The sequence below is a fragment of the Musca autumnalis genome, unplaced genomic scaffold (genome assembly GCF_047663935.1).
Source record: "Musca autumnalis isolate F117 unplaced genomic scaffold, ASM4766393v1 scaffold_2, whole genome shotgun sequence".
In the NCBI taxonomy this organism is placed as follows: Eukaryota; Metazoa; Arthropoda; class Insecta; order Diptera; family Muscidae; genus Musca; species Musca autumnalis.
In genome coordinates, this window is record NW_027411755.1 from 146754102 (window position 1) to 146777004 (window position 22903).

At 35.1% G+C, this 22903-nt stretch overlaps 1 protein-coding gene across 1 annotated transcript in view; it reads right to left on the bottom strand.

Annotated features, from left to right (window-relative positions):
- Gyc32E (Guanylyl cyclase at 32E) overlaps positions 1-22903 on the bottom strand; it is a 309145-nt gene that overhangs the window by 73959 nt on the left and 212283 nt on the right. The window contains exons 9-14 of the mRNA XM_073966075.1: positions 21503-21587; positions 21133-21285; positions 3681-3833; positions 3398-3579; positions 3029-3149; positions 2849-2915 (exon numbers count right to left, since the gene is read on the bottom strand). Of these exons, the coding sequence (XP_073822176.1) occupies positions 2849-2915; positions 3029-3149; positions 3398-3579; positions 3681-3833; positions 21133-21285; positions 21503-21587 (761 nt within the window). The remainder of the gene's footprint in view (positions 1-2848; positions 2916-3028; positions 3150-3397; positions 3580-3680; positions 3834-21132; positions 21286-21502; positions 21588-22903) is intronic.

Here is a 22903-nt window from a genome sequence, read left to right on the forward strand (position 1 = left end):
GGGATACTTGCAGATACTTATGTTAGCGCATTTCTTCAAAAAACGGACCTTTTTACCTCCCTTACGCGTTTTATGCCTTTATTTGCGAAGAAATAACATTTTTAATTCAAAAATACATTAATAAATATCAAAATATAATATTTGACAATTTGCCTTTCCATCGATATTCGTCGGTATGTGCTAACGATTTCTACAATCGTTAACATAAAGTTACAGAATAACACATTCGTTAACTTAACCGAATATTTTTGTTAACTACCGATGTCGGTTCGTTATTAAAAAAAGTTACAGAATCGCACTACTGAGAATCGTAAAAATGTCGTAAACGCTTTCATTGAAAAATATAATTTTTTAACAAAAAACAAAAAATTTAAAATTTTTTCAAAGTGACTTTTTTCGCTACTTTTTTCATATTTGAATGAAATAAACGTTATTATAGTTATTAGTAGGCTTATATTTATTAATTTGTGCAACAAAAAATAATTTTTTTTGAAAAATTTTTTTTTTCATTTCATATATTTTTTAAAAAAATTATTTTTTTAAAATCGATTTGTGCGTGAACTTTTTTTATATTTCAATGGAATAAATGATAGCATAGTGATTAATAGGCAAAAGATCATTCATCCCTGCTATAGGAAATCATTTTTGAGGAAAAATGTCAAAAAGTCATAACCCTATTATACATGTGTGTTAAATGGGCTATTTTTGCATAAAATGACTCTAACATTGAATAACTCTACTAAACACGCTCCGATTTTGTTGGAATTTTTTAAGAAGATAGCTATAATTTCGCTCTTCAAGAAAATATATTTTTTTTGGGGGACAGACCCGATTACTTCGCTTATTTAGCCGGTTCGTCTGAATATGTGCATATTTCCCTTATATGTGCATAAAAATCATGTGTTTTTTAGAACAGCTATATCTCAAGAATGGTTCCTTCTAGGAAAAAAATTATAAAGGTCAAACTTGTAGATAATTTTTCTGTCTACAATATTTACTTTAGTCACTTTTTCATCAGATCAACCGTTTTCAAAAAATAAATCCGAAAACCTAAAAACCCTTAAAATTTGACCTTTGACCCCGAATATTTTTTTATGCACACATGGGATCGATGGGGACTTTTAGGACATTGCTTCTAATGGCAAACTCTAGCTCTCCACCAAAATTCAGCTCTGTGGGAATTTTTGCTATTTCAATGTCTATTTTGACCGGACTATAACTATACCTTCCGATTTTCGGTATAATGAGGGTTTCAGCTTCAGTTTTTAACCGAACTAACTGTTAATTGACATTTGAGGTTCTCAGTGGTCACGAAAGTTCTCCACTAAAAAATCGTCAACTTAGGTCCATACTTGTATATGGCCCCCAAATAACTGTACCTTCCGATTTTCGGTATTTTGAGGGTTTTAACCGAACGAGCTGTTAATTGACATTTGAGGTTCTCAGTATTCACGAAAGTTCTCCACATGGACCACATAGGTCCATGTTTTGATATAGCATCTATATAACGGTACATTCCGATATTCGGTATTTTGAGGGTTTTAGCTACAATTTTTAACTGAACTAGCTGTAAATTGATATTTCAGTTTCTCAGTGGTCACAAAAGTTCTCCACCAAAACTCGTCAACATAGGTCCATACTTGTATATAGCCCCCATAGAACTGTACCTTCCGATTTTCGGTATTTTGAGGGTTTTAGCTACAGTTTTTAACCAAACTAGCTACTACATTGTTTGACGGAACTGCCCGTAGGTTGACAATTGAGGGTGGATCTAGGTCCATGTTTTAATATAGCCCCACATAACGGTACCTCCCGATTTTCGTTATTTTGAGGATTTTAGCCACAATTTTTAACCAAACTAGGTGTAATTTGACATTTGAGGTTCTCAATAGCCGCGAAACTTCTGCACTAAAAAATCGTTAACATAGGTCCATGTTTTGGTATAGCTCCCATATAGCGGTAGTGGGTTTTAGCTACAGTGTTTAACCGAACTAGCAGTAATTTGACATTTGAAGTTCTCTGTGGTTACATAACTTCTTTACTACAAATCGTCAACATAGGTCCATGTTTTAGTATAGCTCTCATATAACGGTGCCTCCCTATTTTCGGTATTTTGAGGGTCTTAGCTACATTGTTTGACGAAACTACCAGTAATTTGACTTTTGCGAATCCCTATAGTTATAAAACTTTTGCCCTAACAATGGGTCCACACTTTGATATGGCCCCGTAGGTGGTACCTTTCACCTGGCTGAACACATTTTTTAGATAATAGGCTGTTTATATTATACGTTTTTTCCTTATGAGGATTTGTTTGACGTATATGAAATGGAATTGACATTTAAAATCCAGTGGGTTTGTTAAATCCGGTTATATATATATATATACGTACTATAAGATTAGATAATTTAGGCATTTAGGTTATCCGTTGTCGAAAAATTTTACACCTAAAATTGTGAAATGAAGTGGGATGGTGGAGAGTTTTTTTTGTTAATTGACTCTGCTAGTAACACATACGAATACTCTTCTCGGAAAAATATTTTGTCGAGGGTCTGGATTTTCTTCTATGAAAATTTGAAATGAAAAATATTTGCCTTATAAAATTTTTCATATGACATTTCTTTTCTTTATAAATATTTTCATAGTAAATTTTCTTAGAACTAGAATTGAGCCCTGATTTACATTCGGCAATTGTCAGTTTGATGGAGAGAGATGTGAGGTATACAAGCCGACAAGAAAATTGCCGAATGTACTTCTGTAGCTTCTTCCTCTTCTAATTATAACACATAAATATACATATGTACATACATACATTACATACATATATGGTCAGTTTTATATGTACACTCACCTATATTTGTAAAGGCCTTTTTATTTGTATCGCCTCCAGTTAAAATACTTTGTCGGCATATTTGGTACTTTGGGAGAAAATGAGAAAAGAAAAGAAAAACAAAGTTTATACAAATGCGAAAAACAAAATTTCCTTACAAAAAAATGAAACAATGAAAAAATTTTGTTTTTCAATTCTTACAATATTTTTATTCTTTAATGTGTTGTTATAATCATTGGCATTATCCATATTGATAATTGTAACATCTTTCATATCGATTTTCCATAATAGCCCGGCTAAGGTCTGTTCATAACGATAGTGCCTGAAAGGGAATCAATTAAGCAGACATTTCACATTAATTTCAGATAATTGTCCTCCCACAATAGGATCGTACATCAAAGCGAGCGAGAAAATCATGCGACAATTATGTTGCTGATTAATGCAAAATGCATGCCATTATGGGCACATACGGAACTTCTGAACAGAAGAATAAGATGAAGTGGAGTGCAGAGGATGAAATATAACACCAAAAAAGTATGTAGAATATAAATGCAAAAAAATCTTCACTACTTAATTAGGAATACGGCAGCAATGACAACAAATAATCCAAAAAATGAACCAGAGGTCATATAACGCCAATCGATTCTACGCTTGGGACACAACTCTCCATGGAAACCGCACAATGGTTCACACAATGGTGGTCGTCCTTTTAACCATTGTATGGGACGATCTGGTTTGACGTAACGAAATTCCTGAAATAGAAAAAAAAACATAAGTCAAAAAATAATTGACCCACTCAATTAATTTACAGATGTCAGGGATAAACCACACAACAGGCCTCCTTCATACTTACCGGAATGATTGATTGTTTATTGAAAACGAAATAACCAACTGGCTGCATTGACATTTTTGCCAAGGAATTACCCTTACTCAAGCTATTCGCATCACTTTGCAAAGAGATTACGGAATAATTTCCCTCGGCATCACCATTAATGTCAATGTGTACCTAAGGAATAAGGATTATGGAAAGAAGAGTTAGTTGTTAACGGTAAGTAATGTAGTTGGTAGATAAAATTAATTTGCAAATATTTACAACAACACACAATTAAGTAGGACATTATCACCTGGGAGATGTTGTGCAAAGGGACCGAAAAACTTTTCAAATTAAATCGTAGGTGTGTTGTCTAGGTGAGACCAATAAGCCACAGTATATCCATAGATATAACAAAAATACGTGAATTCTTTGTAAATTATGGTCTAATAACATATACTATGGGTATGACATTTAAACATTCTGCCTTTAAAGGGAAACCAATTTAAATGTCATTTTTATACTTCACATATTTACAAATAATTCTCAAAAGATTTAAACGGTCAATGTGCCTTTTATTTATAAACAAGTGGTCACATTGCCCTTATAAAACACAACGATATCAAAATATTTGTAGCCAAAACATAAACAAAAACTAACTGCTTTCACTCAAAGTTGTTTTGTTTTATTAACAAAATGAAACGGCTATAGGTAGATTGTTTTCATTGATGCTTACTTCAAATAGACGCCAGAATAATTATTTCAAATGTTTGCTAAAACTTATTCCAGATCATCAAAAATTTGGTTTTTAAGTGGGATAGTCCAGTCAAAAGAGACGAAGAGATTGTGCAGTAGAGTTGTATAAATCTAGTTCATAACTCACTGCCCTAGTTCAAAAAAGTATGAGTAACGTCACACGAACTAAAGTTTGATGTTACGTACTCGTATATGCGATTTCTCATACCAACGACAGGGGTCGATTGAACTAGAAAAGGGACTAGGACGTTCAAAATAACTAGATTTTTACAATTCTACTTTGCAGCAATATAGCCTCTTATGTGAGGTAAAAAATGTTTATTACTCTTATAACTTTTTATGTCAGTAGTGCAACTCTGTAACTCTTTAACGACAGAATTTGCTGTAAGTGCTATTCTGTATACCAATTTGAAAAAATTTTGTCTGTAAACTATGTCGTTAATTGCCGAAAATTATTGTTAAATTAACAACAAAAGAAAATTGTTGTTAAATCTTAACGACAGTTCATTTTTGCAATATTTAGCGGATTTCTTAAACGTCAAATTACAGGTAGATCGGTCCTAAAATTCTCAAAATACCAAAAATCTGGAAATATCGTGGATCCTCGAACATCCCTGAAGGGAATTAACTCATGTCAAATTTGAAACCTCTATCTTCGCATAGTTCTTCTTTTTATTGTGCTATTTAGAAATTCTTTACAAAGAGCCACATTGCAGAGGATCTTAGTCGATTTAAACTACTACAATTACATATTTCAATGAGAGAAAACTTAACAACCACCGCTCGTTGGCATCTGCGCTCTACGGTGTCCGCAGATGGAACGTGCAGAGGAGATGCCTAATGACGTCAATCAGCATCCGTGATCGGCTGAGCTCGGGAACACAAAATACATCTCTATTGGATCGATGGAATGGGTTCAAATGCTGATGAAAAGATCGGATATTTCACGACTTCCTTTGCATGGGTTCAAATGCTGATGAAAAGATCGGATCTTTCACGATTTCCTTTGCATTGGTTCAAATTCTAATGAAAAGATCGGATCTTTCATGACTTCGTTTGAACCAATCCAAAAGATGCCATGAAATCACGTCATCGCATGGAACCCCTTCCTACAAATTTTGCTGGGATCTTTTGGGGTCCACGCTCATATAAAATTCATCGATGAAGATGCTAAAAAGATGACATGCCAGATCACATGCACCCATGATTGAATGACATCTTTGGCATCGAATATTTTGCTGGGTCCTTTAAGCGCTTTATGTTTTGTAGTCGCGAATACATATTATTTTCAACTTAAAAAATATATTAATAAATATTTAAATAAAAGTCTATATATGAAGAAAAGACAAAATTTTTTAGTTTTCCATAAAAAAAAAAATTAAAAATTTTTTTTAAGCTACATGAAAGATTTTTGGTACATAGATTGGGGAAAAAATGCCATTCTTAAATCTGTTCGTGATACTAATTTTGGTTGTTGCGCGCAAAAGTTATGGCGGTTTCAATTCTGATAAAAAGAAAAAAATCTTTAAAAGACTCTAATCATTATATTGAGAAACTCTCTTAATTAGGGGCTCCCTATATATGTATGTTTACTGAGGTCCCATAACTTTAGTGAAAAAGTTGTGCATTTTCGCGGAAATTAGGAAAGAATTCCAAACAATTGGTAGTTTGCAACTTGTTTAAATAAAATTCAACCTGCTTATGCCTCTGAAAAATATATAAAAAATATGTTCGTAATCTATACATCGCGAAGATTCAAATGAAACCAAAACTATACAAATCCGTTTAGTGGTTTTCATATTATAGCGAAAACAAAAAAATATATTGAAGAAATTTATAAAATTTTTGTAAGAGAAAATATTTATTAAAATTTATTTTGTGAGTTAGTTGAACAAAATGTAAGAAAAATAGGTCGGAGTTTTTCTTCTATTTAAGTTAAATTTCTCGCAATAAATCACATTTTTTATTCTAATCACTTCTCGAAAACACGCTAACATCTAGCAGAAGATATGGATATCTTTCAAATAAATGTTGGGTTCCTTTAAATAGGGTATAATCTTGAAATAAAATTGTATCGGGTAATGTTCATTTTGAAATGCGTGTAAATCGCGAAATCCTCAAAATAACTTGATGCGCATGCGGTTTAGCAATACAGCAAATTCTTCTCTTTTAATTTGTACAAGTTAGACCTACGAGAGCTTAGGTCTGAAAAAAAATTAAGATCGTCTAGATCCTAATTAAGATCTTCTAGATCTTGTACGCGTTACTTTGTCGAAAAGGTTGCTGAGCTTTAGTTTTATTGGGTAAAACAACATATTATGTGTTAACTCCTCCCCCTTTAAAAACGATTGTCCTCAATCGTTAGAAATATGGTAGGTCATCCACTTTTTGTGGCCCTGGTACTTGAACTTTGTTTTGAGTGATTGGGAGGATCTGTGTTAACCCGTGACTAGGGGCAATTGTATGAAAGACTACGTTTTGTCGTTTTTTCATGAAAAACCCAGTTATCAATAGACATATAGCAAAAATTGAAAATAGAGAGAAAATTGTATATTTGGTAACAACTGCTTCTGACTTGAGTTCATGGATGGACTTAGTATTATTAATATGCAAATGGTTTAACATTTCCAATGATAAAAGATTTATAAATTCATCTTCGACAGGCGTTTGTTGTATTACTGGTGGATTAATTCTTGATAATGGAGCTTCTAAATTTTTGTACAATTTGTCATTAATGCGTAACGTTGCATTGTGGAATTCTATCAAAAATGTTCCATTTAAAGTCTTGTTATTTACTGTTCCACTGAAATCATTAAGAAAAATGACACCGGGTGAAATATTTTCTATCGGAGGAATATGATACGCGTTAGTTATTGGACAGGATGAATTCGATCCGTGTAGTAAAGGTGGGATGCAAGTATCGTTGGAAATATTTACCAATTGGTCATTTTGACAAAATTTTACATGTTTTGTTACAACGCATTTGCTTTTTACGCCAAATATACTGTTATTATTTTTTATAATTTCATTAAACTTAGTACTTATAATTCTATTATTTCTTTTTACAGGTCTGATTAAAAAATTATGGAATATTTCTTTGCTAGTTAGAGGGATTACAATAATATATAAAAGTTTTTTCTGATTGTACAATACTTTAATTTTTGCAAATTCTAGGGCTTCTTCTATTGATGTAATAATAATGTTATCTTCTTTTATTTTTTCGAATGCAATTTTCATTTCTTCTTTATTTAACAAAAATGAGTTTACAATATTTTGTTTTGCCCATTGCATTGCGAATTTAATATTAGTTAGTTCTTCTTTTGTGAATCTAAGTTTTATCTGCATGCTGAGTGCAGCTTCATTTACATAGTTAGTATCTTGTTTTACTATTTTTGATATTTGATTTGTAATTTGGGTAAGGTTTTGTAATCTCTCTGTGAAAATATCATTTATGATTATTTGTTGATTATTATTTCGGATTGTTTGGCCTAAATTATTTTTAATCAATTCAAAATCGTCGTGATCTGGAGATCCCGCGATATATTTCCAGGCTGTGCCTATCATATTAATGGCTCTTTTTTTCCTGTATGCTTCTACTGGCTCTATGGATTCGAGGATACCGTGTATTTGTGATATTTCGTGCGTAAGGAGTGGGAAAAAAGGATTGGATTTAGGTATGGCTTGTGTTATTTTCCATTGTATGTCATTAACGAGGTTCCTGTATCTGTCTATGTCTATGATGTGGATAATGTTAAATGTTCCATCCTGTACTTTAGCTGGACCATTGTGAATTGGTACAAGATATGACTGTGTGAAGTTAAAAACATGCATGTTGATTTCTGAAGAGGTGCAAAGAAATGCTAGGGTTCTGTAAAAAGAAATATAAAGAAGGTCTCAGTTTTTAATGTTGCTTTTATGTACTACTTTTCCTGATTCTGTAAGAATAGTTGTAGAATGGTTTTCTTTTACTATCTCTTTTTTAAATCTTGGAGACAATTTGGTCCCTAGACGCTTATGGATTTTTACATAAATTTCGTCACCTGGGTCAAATTGTTTGATTGGTTCCCGATTTTTATTATGGTTTTAAGGTCAGCTACCTGTTTGTCTCGTAATCTTTGGATATTATCTTGTCTTGCTTTATCATACATTTCGGGGTCTATGCTAACTCGTCGTCCGAAGAATACCTCGAGTGGTCTTTGTCCTGTTGTGCTATGTATAGTATAATTGTATTCGTAAATTGCTCTGTCCAATAGTTCAAGAAACGTAGGGTATGTCCGTTCAGTTCGAAGGCAACGCATAATTTCAGCTAGGGTTGAGTGAAATCGCTCAACTTGACCGTTCACGACACTCGCGTATGGTGGAGCTTTGTAGATTTCTATTTCCAATTGGTCTTGTAACATAAAAATTATTGATGCCGAATTAAAGGATTTCTCATTGTCAAAAACTATAATTTTTGGAACACCGAATAAAAATACTAATTCTCGTAAAGGTTCTCTTATATCTTCAATGGCTCTTGACTTAATAATTCTACCCTGCGCGTATTTTGAAAATTTATCCAATGCTGTGAGGACAAGTTTATTCTCCGTTTTGAAAATATCAATGTGAAGGATTTCTCCAGGATATGAAGGTATTGGTGTTTCCCTTAGTTCAGGCTTCGGTGGATGCCTGTCGTATTTGTTTTCTTTGCAAACAGTACATTGCTTTACGATCTTGTTAATTTTATTGTTCATACTGGGAAAATAATATTTTTCGAGAATCTGTATTTTATTTTCTCTGGCATTTCTATGAGCTCTTTTGTGTGTGCTTATAATTATTTCATCCTGTTGGTTACTATCTTTAATATCTTCAACTTGGAGGTTCGTAAATCTAATGCGGTATTTTGCAAAGTGCTGTGGGAAAATTTCTTGAATTTTTCCCATTAATGTCTCGGGTGCTTTGATGCCATTGATTACAGAGGGATTTAAGTAATTTTTCAGAATTTGGATTAACTGATCAGGGGTATAATCTATTCCTGGAAGTATATGCCTGTGGATGGTTGGGAATACTATATCGAACTGATAGGAGTTTGTTGCACTAGGGTCAAAGATTATCTGATTCTTAAAAACGTTTATTGGTGCTTCGACACTATAAATAAGGTTATGTGAGGAACTATCGTCACTATGTGTCATTTCCGACATAGAATTAACTTGCGATACTTCAGGCACTCTGGATAGGGCATCTGCCACTACGTTACTTTTTCCTGGTTTATACTGGTTTTGCTGTTCCATATAAAAAATTCCTAAGACTGTCAAGGGCCCAGACGATAGCAAGCATTTCCTTTTCGTTCGCCGCGTAATGCTCTTCTGCCTTATGCAGAGTTCTTGATATAAAGGTAATGGGCTTGTCTCCTTGAGACAAAACTGCTCCGAGAGCATAATCTGACGCATCAGTTGTTAGCTCGAAGGGATTGTCATAATTTGGATAGTACAACAACGTATCTCTTGATAGTAGAGAATTTTTTATCTTTGTAAATGCTTCCTCCTCTTCGGTATTAAATTTTATAGAAATTTTAGACGACTGTTTTTTTGATATTCGACCCTCTTCACCTCTCAAAAGTGACGTCAGTGGTTTTGCCAATTTTGCAAAATCTCTTATAAAACGGCGATAATATCCCGCAAGGCCTAGGAAGGATCGAAGTTCTTTAATAGTTCTGGGTTGGGGAAAGTTTGCAATGGCTTCAACTTTTTTTGGGTTTGTTTTTATACCTGCCTCGGATATTATAAATCCGAGAAATTCTACTTGTTGTTTAGAAAAATGACACTTGTCCAATTGGACTTTCATATTTGCTTCTTCTAATGTTTTGAAAACATTATGAATATCACGAATATGGTCCTCTTCGGATTTGCTGTATATAACTATGTCATCGATATATACGTAGCATATTCTCCCTATATGTTCGCGGAGAATATCATCGAGAGCTCGTTGAAATATCGACGGGGCATTTTTTAAACCAAATGGTAAGCGAGTGAACTCGTATTTGCCATTATTAATAGAAAATGCAGTTTTTTCCACATCAGAGTCTTTTAACGGAATTTGATGGAAGCCGCTTTTTAAATCCAACACAGAAAAGAATTTGCTATTTCCTAACTTCCCTAAAATATCGGATATTTCAGGAATCGGATATCTATCTGAGATTGTGACAGAATTTAGTTTCCTATAGTCTATTACCATCCTGTATTGTTTATTCCCTTGGGAGTCAGGCTTTTTATCAACTATCCATACAGGTGAATTGTATGGTGATCTTGATGGTTGTATGATTCCATCGTTTAGCAACTTTTCCACTTGCATCTCGACTTCACGTTTTAATGAAGCCGGATAAGGGTAAAATTTGGTATACACTGGAGAATCATTTGATGTACGGATCTCTCCAACTACCTTAGTTGTGTAGGTTAATTTCTCGTCTGGCTCTGCGAAGAGCTTAGAGAATTTATCTATTAAGAGATTCATGGCTTCCATTTGCCTAGGGTTCATATGGTCGTCAAGTAATTTTATAGCATTTACACTTTGGCTAACATGTTGTTTAAGTCGAACCTTGGTATGCTGGCGAACGATCATATAATTTTTATTTGTGTAAATGACTGCGTCTAAGGCTGTCATGGAACGATTTTAGACTAGGCATTAAGTAGAATTTAAGTTTATCATCTAATTTGAAAAGGTTTATGTACGTGTGTGATATAATTTTTACATCGCCTGCTACAGATTTTGCGAAAAACGGAATTTTGTTTGGGATTATTTTTTTTACTAAGTCCGGTTGGATGTAATTTTTACTAGATCCTGTGTCAATTAAAATTTTTAAGATTTTTCCGCTCTCCGTTCGACATTCAAAATATGGAAGCGAAGAGCTTGTCATTCTAAAAAATGAATGTCATCAAGCTCCAAATCTGTTTCATTGTCTGGTATATTACTTTCAGAATAAGGGTCATAGGAATAGTTTTCCTGATCTTGGTCGTAATTTTGTGACGTTTCTTGTTCTGTAAAATAATCCTCATAACTAATGTTGTCGGGCTCGAACGTATCTGGTGTATCTGTATTTATATGGAATGTTCGTTGTGCCTTAGGTGGACTAACGTTATGGTTTGACGATGGATTAGGGGGTCTTTTACCTAGGAATTGATGTTGATGTGGTCTATTTGAATAATTGATTTGCTGTGAACGAATACTACGATCGACATCCATTGGTTCCGCTGGCTTTGGTGCCGTTGGGCGTGGTGGAGGCTGTTTCGGGTGGCCGAAACATGGTGTACCAATATTGTAATTATTGTTCATTTTAGGAAGATTATGTGGGTTAGGTATGTAGGCTATGCTTGGGTGGAACTCTTGTTTGTTCTTTTGAAAATTATATTTCTGGGTCGGAGATGTTTGATGATGGCTTTTTTTAATTGGCTGAATATTTTGATTTTGGGCATGATTAGTGCGGAATTTCTGGTTTTCCAGTTTGAGGCACAAATGAAGAGCCTGGGGTAAATCCGCAGGTTCTCTCGTTCCTAGCAATCTTGGTAGATCCCCATTTAATCCTCTTACAAATGTATCGAGGGCTTTGTTTCGATAAGTTTGTGTTAGTAGACTTAGAGCCTCATTTCCAGCCTCTAATCCTCCTAGTTTGTTTAGTATCAAAGATAAATGTGAATAAACTGCCTGATAAAATTCTTGAACCGTTGAGTTTCCTTGAATTAGACCTGTCATTTGGTATTCTAACGGTGATACATCTCGTTTGTCGGCGTAGTGTAAGGTAAGGCACTTGCAAATTGCTGGCCAATCTAAAGGAGTGTTGTACGACTCTAGTGCTATGTCTGCATTACCTACAATTTTATTCCTAATTATGTTCAAAATACCATAGTATTTCGGAGTACCTTTCAGATTTTCATAGATTTTTAAAATTCTTTCCACACTTTTTCTCCAGGAGTTGAACTCTCCTGGTTTTCCCGAGAATTCCCTTAGACATTTAACAATGTCAGGGATTTTGTCTAAATCTCCTATATTGCCTAAATGTTCCGCGTCGATAGATTGGTCTACCGTGCTTGTATGAATGGCGTGCGGGTTTAACGCAGCCTGTATCTGGTTATTAACAATTTCGAGAATAAGATTTTTAAGGTCTGTCAAGTTTATTTGTCCTTCGTTCCTGTTAGGTTGTGTTGGGGGATGTGAAGGATTTGGGGGTGGGACATTTAGGATGGGTGGTCGCACTAAATTATTGGGATTTGCCATCTTAATAAGAAGCTAATTTTGCCAAGTACAAATTTAGGATATCTCACAGAGATTTTTATTGTTTATTTTAAGATGAATCGACTATTTTCTTTTTCTTATTTTTTCAGAGAGGACTTGAGATTGTATTAATTCAAATATATATGGTTTCTATTTCTATATCTATTATTGTAAATAGTAATTATATCTTACGATAATAACAGCAAAGTTGTCATCTTGGGACTGTGGGTATATAGTGGGTTTCGCTTCAATATCTCGGCTTCTTAGATTTCTTCCCTTCCTTCAATATTTGGCTTATTGTGGCACTGCCTCGTTTTAATATCTCGGCTTATTAGATTTCTTTTCACTTTTTAATAGTTGTTTTCAATGTTTTTGTTCTTTAAAACATTTACTTTTTCGCACTTTTTTATTTTTACTTTTTAATAAGGGTTTTGCTTTTTTTTCAATGTGTTTATTTATTAGATGTTTTTTCTTTTTTTTTTTTTTAGTGTTCACTTTTTTTGCACTTTTTGTACTTTTTAGTGAAGGTTTTGCTTTTTCAAAGTTTTTTTCTAATTATTAGATGTTTTCTTTTTAATGTTCACTATCATTTATTTTCACTGGTGAAGCGGCTTGCGTTCAACGCGTCCCTTTCCTTAAGTACTCAGGGGCCTCTTTCTTCACACTTTTTTTTTAATTTTGCTCGGGCGCCAGTTAGACCTACGAGAGCTTAGGTCTGAAAAAAATTAAGATCGTCTAGATCCTAATTAAGATCTTCTAGATCTTGTACGCGTTACTTTGTCGAAAAGGAACGCGGACCCTTTTAAACCCGGAGTTCAATTATCAAAATTGAACTTAAGTGACACTTATCAAAAGTTTCGCCGCTCCCGAATTAAAAAAACCGTTTGTTGATTTAAGACGACTTTATTCACTGACAGTTGGTAAAAGAGTGAAGTTAATGTTGTGTTACAATCATAAACTAGATTACAAATATTTGCTTATTTGACATTATGATTTTCCATGAAATCATGTCACTTAGCTTTTAATAATTTGTTGTTACCAAATTCTATTAAATTTGTCTGCACGCGTCGAGCATTGCATTGGTTGACCGGAAATTGCATTTCTTGGGTTTATTGAAATCGGACAGACGAAATGTTCTGCAAAGCAGTTTCATTGAGTTGGCTGCTTTTGCAACGGAAGTGTATTTTCTGATTTATTAAAATAATTAATTGGAATTTAATATTTGGGGCAGATGAATGTCTGCAATGTAGTTTAATTGGAATTGAGTTTAACAGAGTATGCAACTTTATTGTTGCTGAGCTTTAGTTTTATTAGGTAAAACAACATATTATGTGTTAACTTACACATTTGCCAGGATTTACTTTGGCCGCTAAGATGTAGCATCGTCTGCAGTTTAGTGTGCAGCAAACTGTATAACGCTTATATTTTGCACAAAGTGCATACACTTTTTATGCGCATCCGATTTCACTATCAACCGTGAAAAAATACATCGATCTAAACATATTTCAATAAAATCCATCAAGAACCGTGGATGTAGCATCACACAGTATTTTTTGGATAAATCGGATACAGCTCCCACGCCACCAAATTTTTCAAACCGCTGTTTTCGCACAAACGCGAGTGATGATTCACTTTCTTCATTGAAATGGAAACGATCCACATAAAACGCGAATTAGTCAGCGATATTTTGAAAAACATTTTTCGCAAATTTTTAAATTTTTGCAGTAGCCATTTCCGCCGTTCTAGTAGATGGATTTTTATGATCTGTGATTCATATGATCCGGATCGTCGAAAAACTAAAATATCGCGGGGTACCAGCACACTCAAAACGATATCGTAAATACTGTACCCAAAAAATAGGTTTTTTAGAAAAAATATCACTCTAAATTTTGGCCTTTGGCAGTAGATTACTCTGCTGCTGAGTGAGCTACTACAATATACATATCAGATTATGCGAAATCGCGAGTTCTTTAATCCTATAATTGGTTTTTCGAAATATCCGTATGCGCGTCCCAGTTACATAAAAAATACAAAAAACTCCTGAAATCCGGCTTCAAAATGTCAGCATCCATAAAAGGTGGATGCAGTGGAAATTTTGAAAAGTGATACATTAGAAGTGTAATCTTCATTTTATATTCTCCTACTTTTACTTTGGACAGATGTCCGTCATTTGAATGGTTTAATCAGAAATCGAATAGCAATGTAAAAAACCTGTTTAGCTTCAACGTGTTTTTACCTATGTTTTTTCCTTTACGCGGTCGTAACTACCACGTAAATTAATTTTTTTTGCTAAATTTTTGAGCTTTGTACAAAAACATCTAAAATAATCCAGCAATAGTCATAGTTACTGGTAAACTACAATAGTTCGCGTATTATAATAGTGCAAACCTTGGCTTCATGGAAACTAAAAAATTTTGACTTTTCCTCATATACATTAGGCAAATTTACTTGTGGCAAGTGTCAGTTTGTCAGTGAGAGAGGGTGTTGGGAGGCAAGGGGTTACCATGTGCCTCACCTCTCTCTCCGTCAAATTGACAATTGCCGCAAAGAAAATTGCAAAATGTAAATATGTACTAATATTTGACATTTTTCTCCCCATTAATAATCGTCGGTATGAGTTCATGATGTCTACAATCGTTAACATAAAGTTAAAGAATAGCCATGGTACAATTACCAAGGTAGTGGTATAACACCAGCTGTTCGAATATGAAATGTCAAATCCCTTTATGAAAAAATTATTTTTGTTGTAATTTCCCCAACAACATAAAGAAAATGTTGACATTTCATATTCAAAATTTTACTGTACCACTACCTGGGTAATTGTGCCATGCAGAATAGCACAATCGTTAATTCAACCGAATATTTTTGTTAACAACCGATGGTCGTTATTTAAAAAAGTTACTGAATAGCACTACAGGTCATTAATTGATTGTGGCCGAATGTACGAACCACTCAGTACGGTAGAAACTTACAATATGTAGAACAACCTGTTACTAGTGATTGTCATGATAGGCAGGAAAGCCCATTTCCAGTGTCAAATACAGGCTAAAGGTTATTTTTTGTGCCATTTTAGGCTGTAAAGTAACTAGGATCAGTGAGTAAGTTTTTACATAAGTATGCCAAAGTAGACAACTGCTATGGTGAAGCGTATAAAAATAAACAAGTAAAAAAGCATTAAGTTCGGGCCGGGCCGAACTTTTCATACCCTCCACCATAAAATATTCATTCCTGTCCCCAACTTTAAGTGAGTACGTTAAAATGTCAGATAATGTACATAAAATGCTTCATTCGGGAGGCCCTTTTTTATGGTGCCTATATCTAACTGTTGACAATTTTTGGTGGGCTAGAAATTGGGAGGTACTGTTATATAGGGGTTATAATAAAACATGGGCCTATGTTGACAGTTTTGATGGAGCCTTTAATGTCAAATAACTCCTAATTCGGTAAAAAATTAGCTAAAATCCTCAAAATATCGAAAATCGGTACATAACGTGGGAACTTCAAATGTCATTAACAGCTAGTTCGGAGGTATCTGGGCTATACGAAAATATGAACTTAAATGAACAATTTTTGTTGCAGAATTTTTGTTGACTTTTAAATGTCAAATTACAGAAAGTTCGTCCAAAAAAATAAAGCTAAGGTACGGAAAATCGGGAGGTTTGTTTTGGTGGTTAAACATTTTAAGTAAAATCCTCAAAGTACCGAAAATAGGGAAGTATCGTTATATTGGGGCTATGTTGAAAATTGTTGATGCAGATGTGTGGTGACCACTACAACCTTCAAATGTCAAATTACAGTTAGTTCTGTTAAAAATTGTAGCTAAAATTGCCAAATTACTGAAAATTGGGAGGTACCGTTACATGGGTGCTATATCCGAACATGGACTTAGTGGTGACCACTAAGAATTTCAAATGTCAAATGTTCAAATTACAGATAATTCGGTTAAAACTTGTTGGTAAAATTCTCAAAATACCTGAAATCGGGCGGTAACGTTATATTGGGGCTATTCCTAAACATGGACCTATGTCCACTATTTATATAAGTTTATTGACATTTAAGAACCCTAAATGTCAATTGATAGCTAAATCGGTCTGAAAATGTAGATAAAAACGTCAAAATGCCGTAAATCGGGGGTACCATTATATGGGGGCTATACCAAAACTTAGACCTAGGTCCACAACTTTTGTTATATAAGTTTAGTTACACTTAGGAACCCTAAATGTCAAATTATAGCTATATCGGTCTGAAAATGTAGCTAAAAACGTCAAAATATCGTAAATCGGGGGTACCGTTATATGGGGGCTATACCAAAACGTGAACCTATGTCCACATGTTTTGTCACATAAGTTTATTGACATTTAAGAACTTCAAATGTCAAATTATAGCTAAATCGGTCTGAAAATGTAGCTAAACCCGTCAAAATACCGTAAATCGGGGGTACAGTTATATGGGGGCTATACCAATACGTGGACCTATGTCCACAACTTGTGTTATATAAGTTTATTGACTTTTAAGAACCCTAAATGTCAAATTATAGCTAAATCGGTCTGAAAATGTAGCTAAACCCGTCAAAATACCGTAAATCGGGGGGTACCGTTATATGGGGGCTATACCAATACGTGGACCTATGTCCACAACCTTTGTTATATAAATTTATTGACTTTTAAGAACCCCAAATGTCAAATTATAGCTACATCGGTCTGAAAATGTAGCTAAAAACGTCAAAATACCGCAAATCGGGGGGGTACCGTTATATGGGGGCTATACCAAAACGTGGACCTATGTCCACAACTTCTAATTTATACGTTTATTAACACTTAAGAACCCTAAATGTCAAATTATAGCTACATCGGCCTGATAATGTAGCTAAAAACGTCAAAATACCGTATATCGGGGGGTACCGTTATATGGGGGCTATACCAAAACGTGGACCTATGTCCACAACTTTTGTTATATAAGTTTATTGATACTTAAGAACCCTAAATTTCAAATTATAGCTAAATCGGTCTAAAAATGTAGCTAAAAACGTCAAAATACCGCAAATCGGGGGGTACCGTTATATGGGGGCTATACCAAAACGTGGACCTATGTCCACAAGTTTTGTTATATATGTTTGTTGACACTTAAGAACTCTAAGTGTCAAATTATAGCCAAATCGGTCTGAAAATGTAGCTAAAAACGTCAAAATACCGTAAATCGGGGGTTACCGTTATATGGGTGGCTATACCAAAACGTGGACCGATATAGCCCATCATCGAACTTGACCTGCCTGCAAACAAAAGACGCATTTTCCCAAAATTTCAGCGTCCTATCTCTATTTTTGTGGATGCTAGAGTGATTACCACAGATGGACGGACGGACGGACGGACGGACGGACGGACGTGCTCAGATCGACTTAGAATTTTACCCTGATCAAGAATATATATACTTTATAGGGTCGCAAATGAGTATTTCAATGCGTTACAAACGGAAAAACAAACTTAATATACCCTCCATACTATGGTGGAGGGTATAAAAATTATGAATAAAGTGATCTCTTTATACCCTCGACCATAATATGGGGGCTATATTAAGTCTGAGAGGAGGTCTTAAACTGCACTTTTCCGAAATTATGTGTGGGAAATACCCCAAGGTGTGGACCTATATAGTCTAAATTTGAACCTAATCTAAGTCTTGTAGAAATTTTACGATGTGCAAAGTATGGACCAAATCGCTTAATCACTTAATTTTAGCGATTATTTTAGAACTTTCGAACTTGATCTTAGTTTGAACAAAATGTTACGAGGTTCATATTTTGGTTGATCCGTTCGAGAGTTATCGTGCTCTTCAGCCATCCAGACAGACGGACGGACATGGGTTGGAACTAAAGGGTGTTCTAAATCCGTCAACGTATACCTTGGTGTTGGAGAGTTGGAAATGCTTTTTGAGAGCTACCCATTACGTTGTGGTGGCTGATACATTCGGCACTGGATCTTCGGGTTTTCAGCTGTTCAATTCGGGTTTCCAGTTCTACAGGTCCTTCGAGTCAGCTGTTCAATTCGGCAGCTGTTCAATTCGGTACTGGACCTTCGGGTTTGCAGTTCAACAGGGCCTTAGGGTCAGCTGTTCCACTCGACACTGGACCTTCGGGTTTGCAGTTCTACAGGGCCTTCGGGTCAGCTGTTCCACTCTTAGGGTAATAGTATAACATTGTAGAAACTAGACCCTAGCCCTAGACTAACACCGATACCCGATCGTCGTACCCCTCGGTTACCCGAAAATTATCAGCCGAATCCAACGTATTCCAGAACAGGAATACATCGTGTTCCCGATCATCTACAACCGAACATCGAATACATGAGTGTTCCTGATCATCTACAGCCGAACACCGAATATGTAGTGTTCCCGATCTTCTATAAACGAACGTCGAGTACTTCGCGTTCCCGATTATTCTACAAAACACCAACGAATCGTCATGAGCAGAACTAGCCGACTCACCACGCACTCCCCAGCCGCCAAACCCCCATCCAGTCTGTCTGAAATATCTTCACACCAACGAACAATCCTAAACTATACTCATTGAATATATTTTCATGGCATTTAAACACAAGCAGATAGTATTTAATCAATAAAGAACCCGATTTAACACCCAGGAAAGCGAGAATACTAGTCTTCCTGGACGCGACTGAGCTTACCCCAGGCAACGAGAAAACCACGTTACACTACTCGTAGTTTGTGATTACAAATGGTCCCAAAACTTCTCTATAAATTGTCAACATAGGTCCATGTTTTGCTACCTCCCGATTTTTGACATTTTGGGGATTTTAGCTATATTTTTACCGAACTACCTGTAATATGAAATTTGAGAATCTTAGTGGTCACAAAATTTCTTCCCTAAAATTGTCAACGTGTTTTGGTATAGCTCCCATATAACCGTACCCCTTGATTTTCGGTAAAAATCCTTAAAATTTTAGCCACAACTTTTAAACGAACCAGCTGTAATTTGACATTTGAGGTTCTTAGAGGTCACAACACTTCTTCACTAAAAATAGTCAACATAGGTCCATGTTTAGATATTGCCGCGATATAACGGTACCTCCTGATTGCCAGTATTTTGAGGTTTTAGCTACATTTTTGACTGAACATTTGAGGTTTCCTGCAGTCACGAAACTTCTCTACCAAAAATTCATATCTCCATGTTTTGGTGTAGGCCCCATATCACATTCCGGTTTTAGATATATTTGGTTCCATGTAACAGTACCTCCAGATTTTCAGGATTTTGAGGTACATTTTTGAACGAACTTCCAATGGTCACACAACTTCTTCACTAAAATGTTTGGTATGGGTCCATGTTTTGACGTAGACCGCATATTACGGCATCTCCCTACTTTCGGTATTGTGGGAATTTTAGTTTAATTTTTTGACCAAACTGCTCCTAATTAGGCATTTGAGTTTACCAGTGGTCGCAATACTTATTCTTACCGCACGATACCGCCCGACTTCGGATATTTTGAAATTATTATCCATTTTTTTTTTGGGTTCCAAGTGGCAAAAAAAAATTCTCCAGTGTCTGTGTCTTGTTTCAATATTTTCGGTGTAATTGGCTGTAATTTGACAGTTAGGGTTCACAGTAATCCGAAAACGTATGCACCAAAAATTGTGGACATAGTCCCAGGCTTTCGATTTCAAGTATTGTGAAGTTGTGCGACCGAATTAGGTATTACTCGGTGTTTGGGGTTTAAAGTGGTCAAAAAACCTCTCGATCTAAAATTGTGAAGATAGGATATAGCGCAAATATAACCACACCGCCCTATTTCAGGTACTCCCAAAGCCATGGCAGCGGATTTTTTCGTACCAGATTGACCCGAAATAATAGTGTTTTGGCCAGCGGCTTCCAACCCAGCATCAAACTTATACTTCTTGCTACTACAACAACAATTACTTTGAAGATTTAATCTACATTTTCGGCTCAAATTTGTAATTAGTAATTAGGATTCGCTGGGAATCTTAATTAGAAAACTTCCTAATTACTTCACTTAAGTTCGTAATATTTCGCGGTGGGGGGTATAAAACACGGTTTTACTTCTTCATCATTCACGTTACACCTTCCCCTTTATTGTGAAATATAGTACATCTGATCATTTATCTCAAAAAATAGAATTTTTCTTTGAATACCAAAATTACACATTTCATTGGAAAACTCTTTACCTTATTTGTATCGGAACTGTTTGTTGGGAAAAGTACCAATTCTGAAGTATTTTTTTCTCAATTTTATGTAAATACCAAATCGTTGAAGGCTAGTTATTCCATTCATTTTTTGCCTTTCTTTTATACATATGTACGTATATTCCAAGTGTGTTTTTACTGGCTCGAATTATTTCATCATATTTTGCACATTTTCACTACACTGCCCCCGTGTTGTAAACATTTGCATTTACATAAATATGAATGTTGCAATAAGAATTACATTTATTTATTCAAGAGGAATACAATACAACAAAAACAAATTTTAACTTACATCGAATCCTTGTATCGAATGATAGGAACGATTAAAGATGCGGCTCATAACCAGGCGTCCATCGTAAATATCGCCACCCACCTGAAGGATTTCCGTTAAAGCTCTGGCATAAATCTGCACACTATCGTATAAATGCAGAGCATAAATGGGTACCTGTTGTGGGTGTTTGTAGAGATGGTTGATCGAACGGTGGTAGGTGGTGGATGGATTTGGTTGTGCATGAGTTGAATAGGTGTTTTGATGTAAGTTTGGATATGTGAGTGGTGTTGGTTGTGCATGATGCAGTTGGAAAAAGCAATGTTAGGGATATTTGGGAGGCATTCTTCTTTTTTTCTGCTTTATTTTTTTATCTTCTACTTTTTGAACTTACCGAAATATTGTCAAAAACACGTTCGTGATATGGCACTAAAAATGGATGTTTACGGGAATATTCTTTGATTTTCGTACATTTTTCACTGTAATAAAAAATTAATTGAAAAGAAACATTGTTTATTGTTTTTTTTTTTTTTTGTATAATAGGCTAATATGTATTATGTTATGCTTATTATAATTAAATTGTTTGATTGGCTGAACAGGATCACGTTCATTAGGAACACGTGTATTCGTATAAAGAAATATATTAGTCCCTGGGTAAACATAACTCATGGAAACCAAACACAAACTACCAATTATGGATAGAATCTTTAAAAAAATTACGCACCAGGGCAATGGTGTTTTGGAAACGAACGATTTGTCACTCAACAGTCAGTTTGGATTTGCAAGAAGGTTGCGGAACACAAGAAGTCGTTATAAATGCAGTAAATATTGTATTGAGGACTGGATATGGAGCTGTGCCAGGAATATTTTACGATCTATCGAATGCGCTTGATTTGCAAAATTTGCATTTTACAGCAAAAATTGCTTTCTATGGCATAATTAGAAATACACTGAGCCGTATAAGAAGTTGCTTTTCCAGGCTTACAGAAATATGGCTCCATGAAATAATACCCCAAATTGAAAAAGGCCACAAACAGATATATGGAAAACAACAACAAAACTTTTGGGGCCTTTTTTCTTCTTTTTGGGACCTTTTTTCATTCAGCTGTTGAGGCCAATTTGTCTTCACAACATGAAAAACTGTGCCCGAACATAACTCCCAAAGCGGACATAATTACAAAACAAACAAAACGCGGCCATAGCTCCCAATGATTATACCCTCAGCCTTTAGGCTAAAGAGGGTATATACCGTTTGATAATACCAACATGTGCCTCATCGAAATAATGGTTTCAGACGCACGGGCGCACGATAACTCTCGAACGGATCAATCGATTCGGTTCAAATTTTGGATATCCAAATATTTTGTCCAGATTTGATTTAAGTTCGAAGATGGGCCATATAGGTCCACTCCTTCAGGTACCTCCCCTACAAATGTTCAAAAATTGTCGCAAAATTTCTGCGCACGATAACTCTCGAAGGGAGTAACCGAATTGAGCCAAACTTTGCATATGGTACCTCTAGGCATACATCAGGTTCGAATATGGATTATATCGGTCCACTCCTTCAGTTACCTCCCACACAAAATTTGAAATAAGTGCAGTTTAGCGACACCTCACCAATCGTTATGAAAGTTTTTGTAGCTGGATCTTCGTGCGGCCCCCGTTAGGTCATTGTAATTTTTTTCGAGGGCATGTCCATAGTTCCAGAGTTACCCCCAGTTCTTGTAAAAATTTTTATTCTTCTCACACGAATTGTCAAATTTTGTAGATCGATTTACTCGCTTTAGCGCAAATG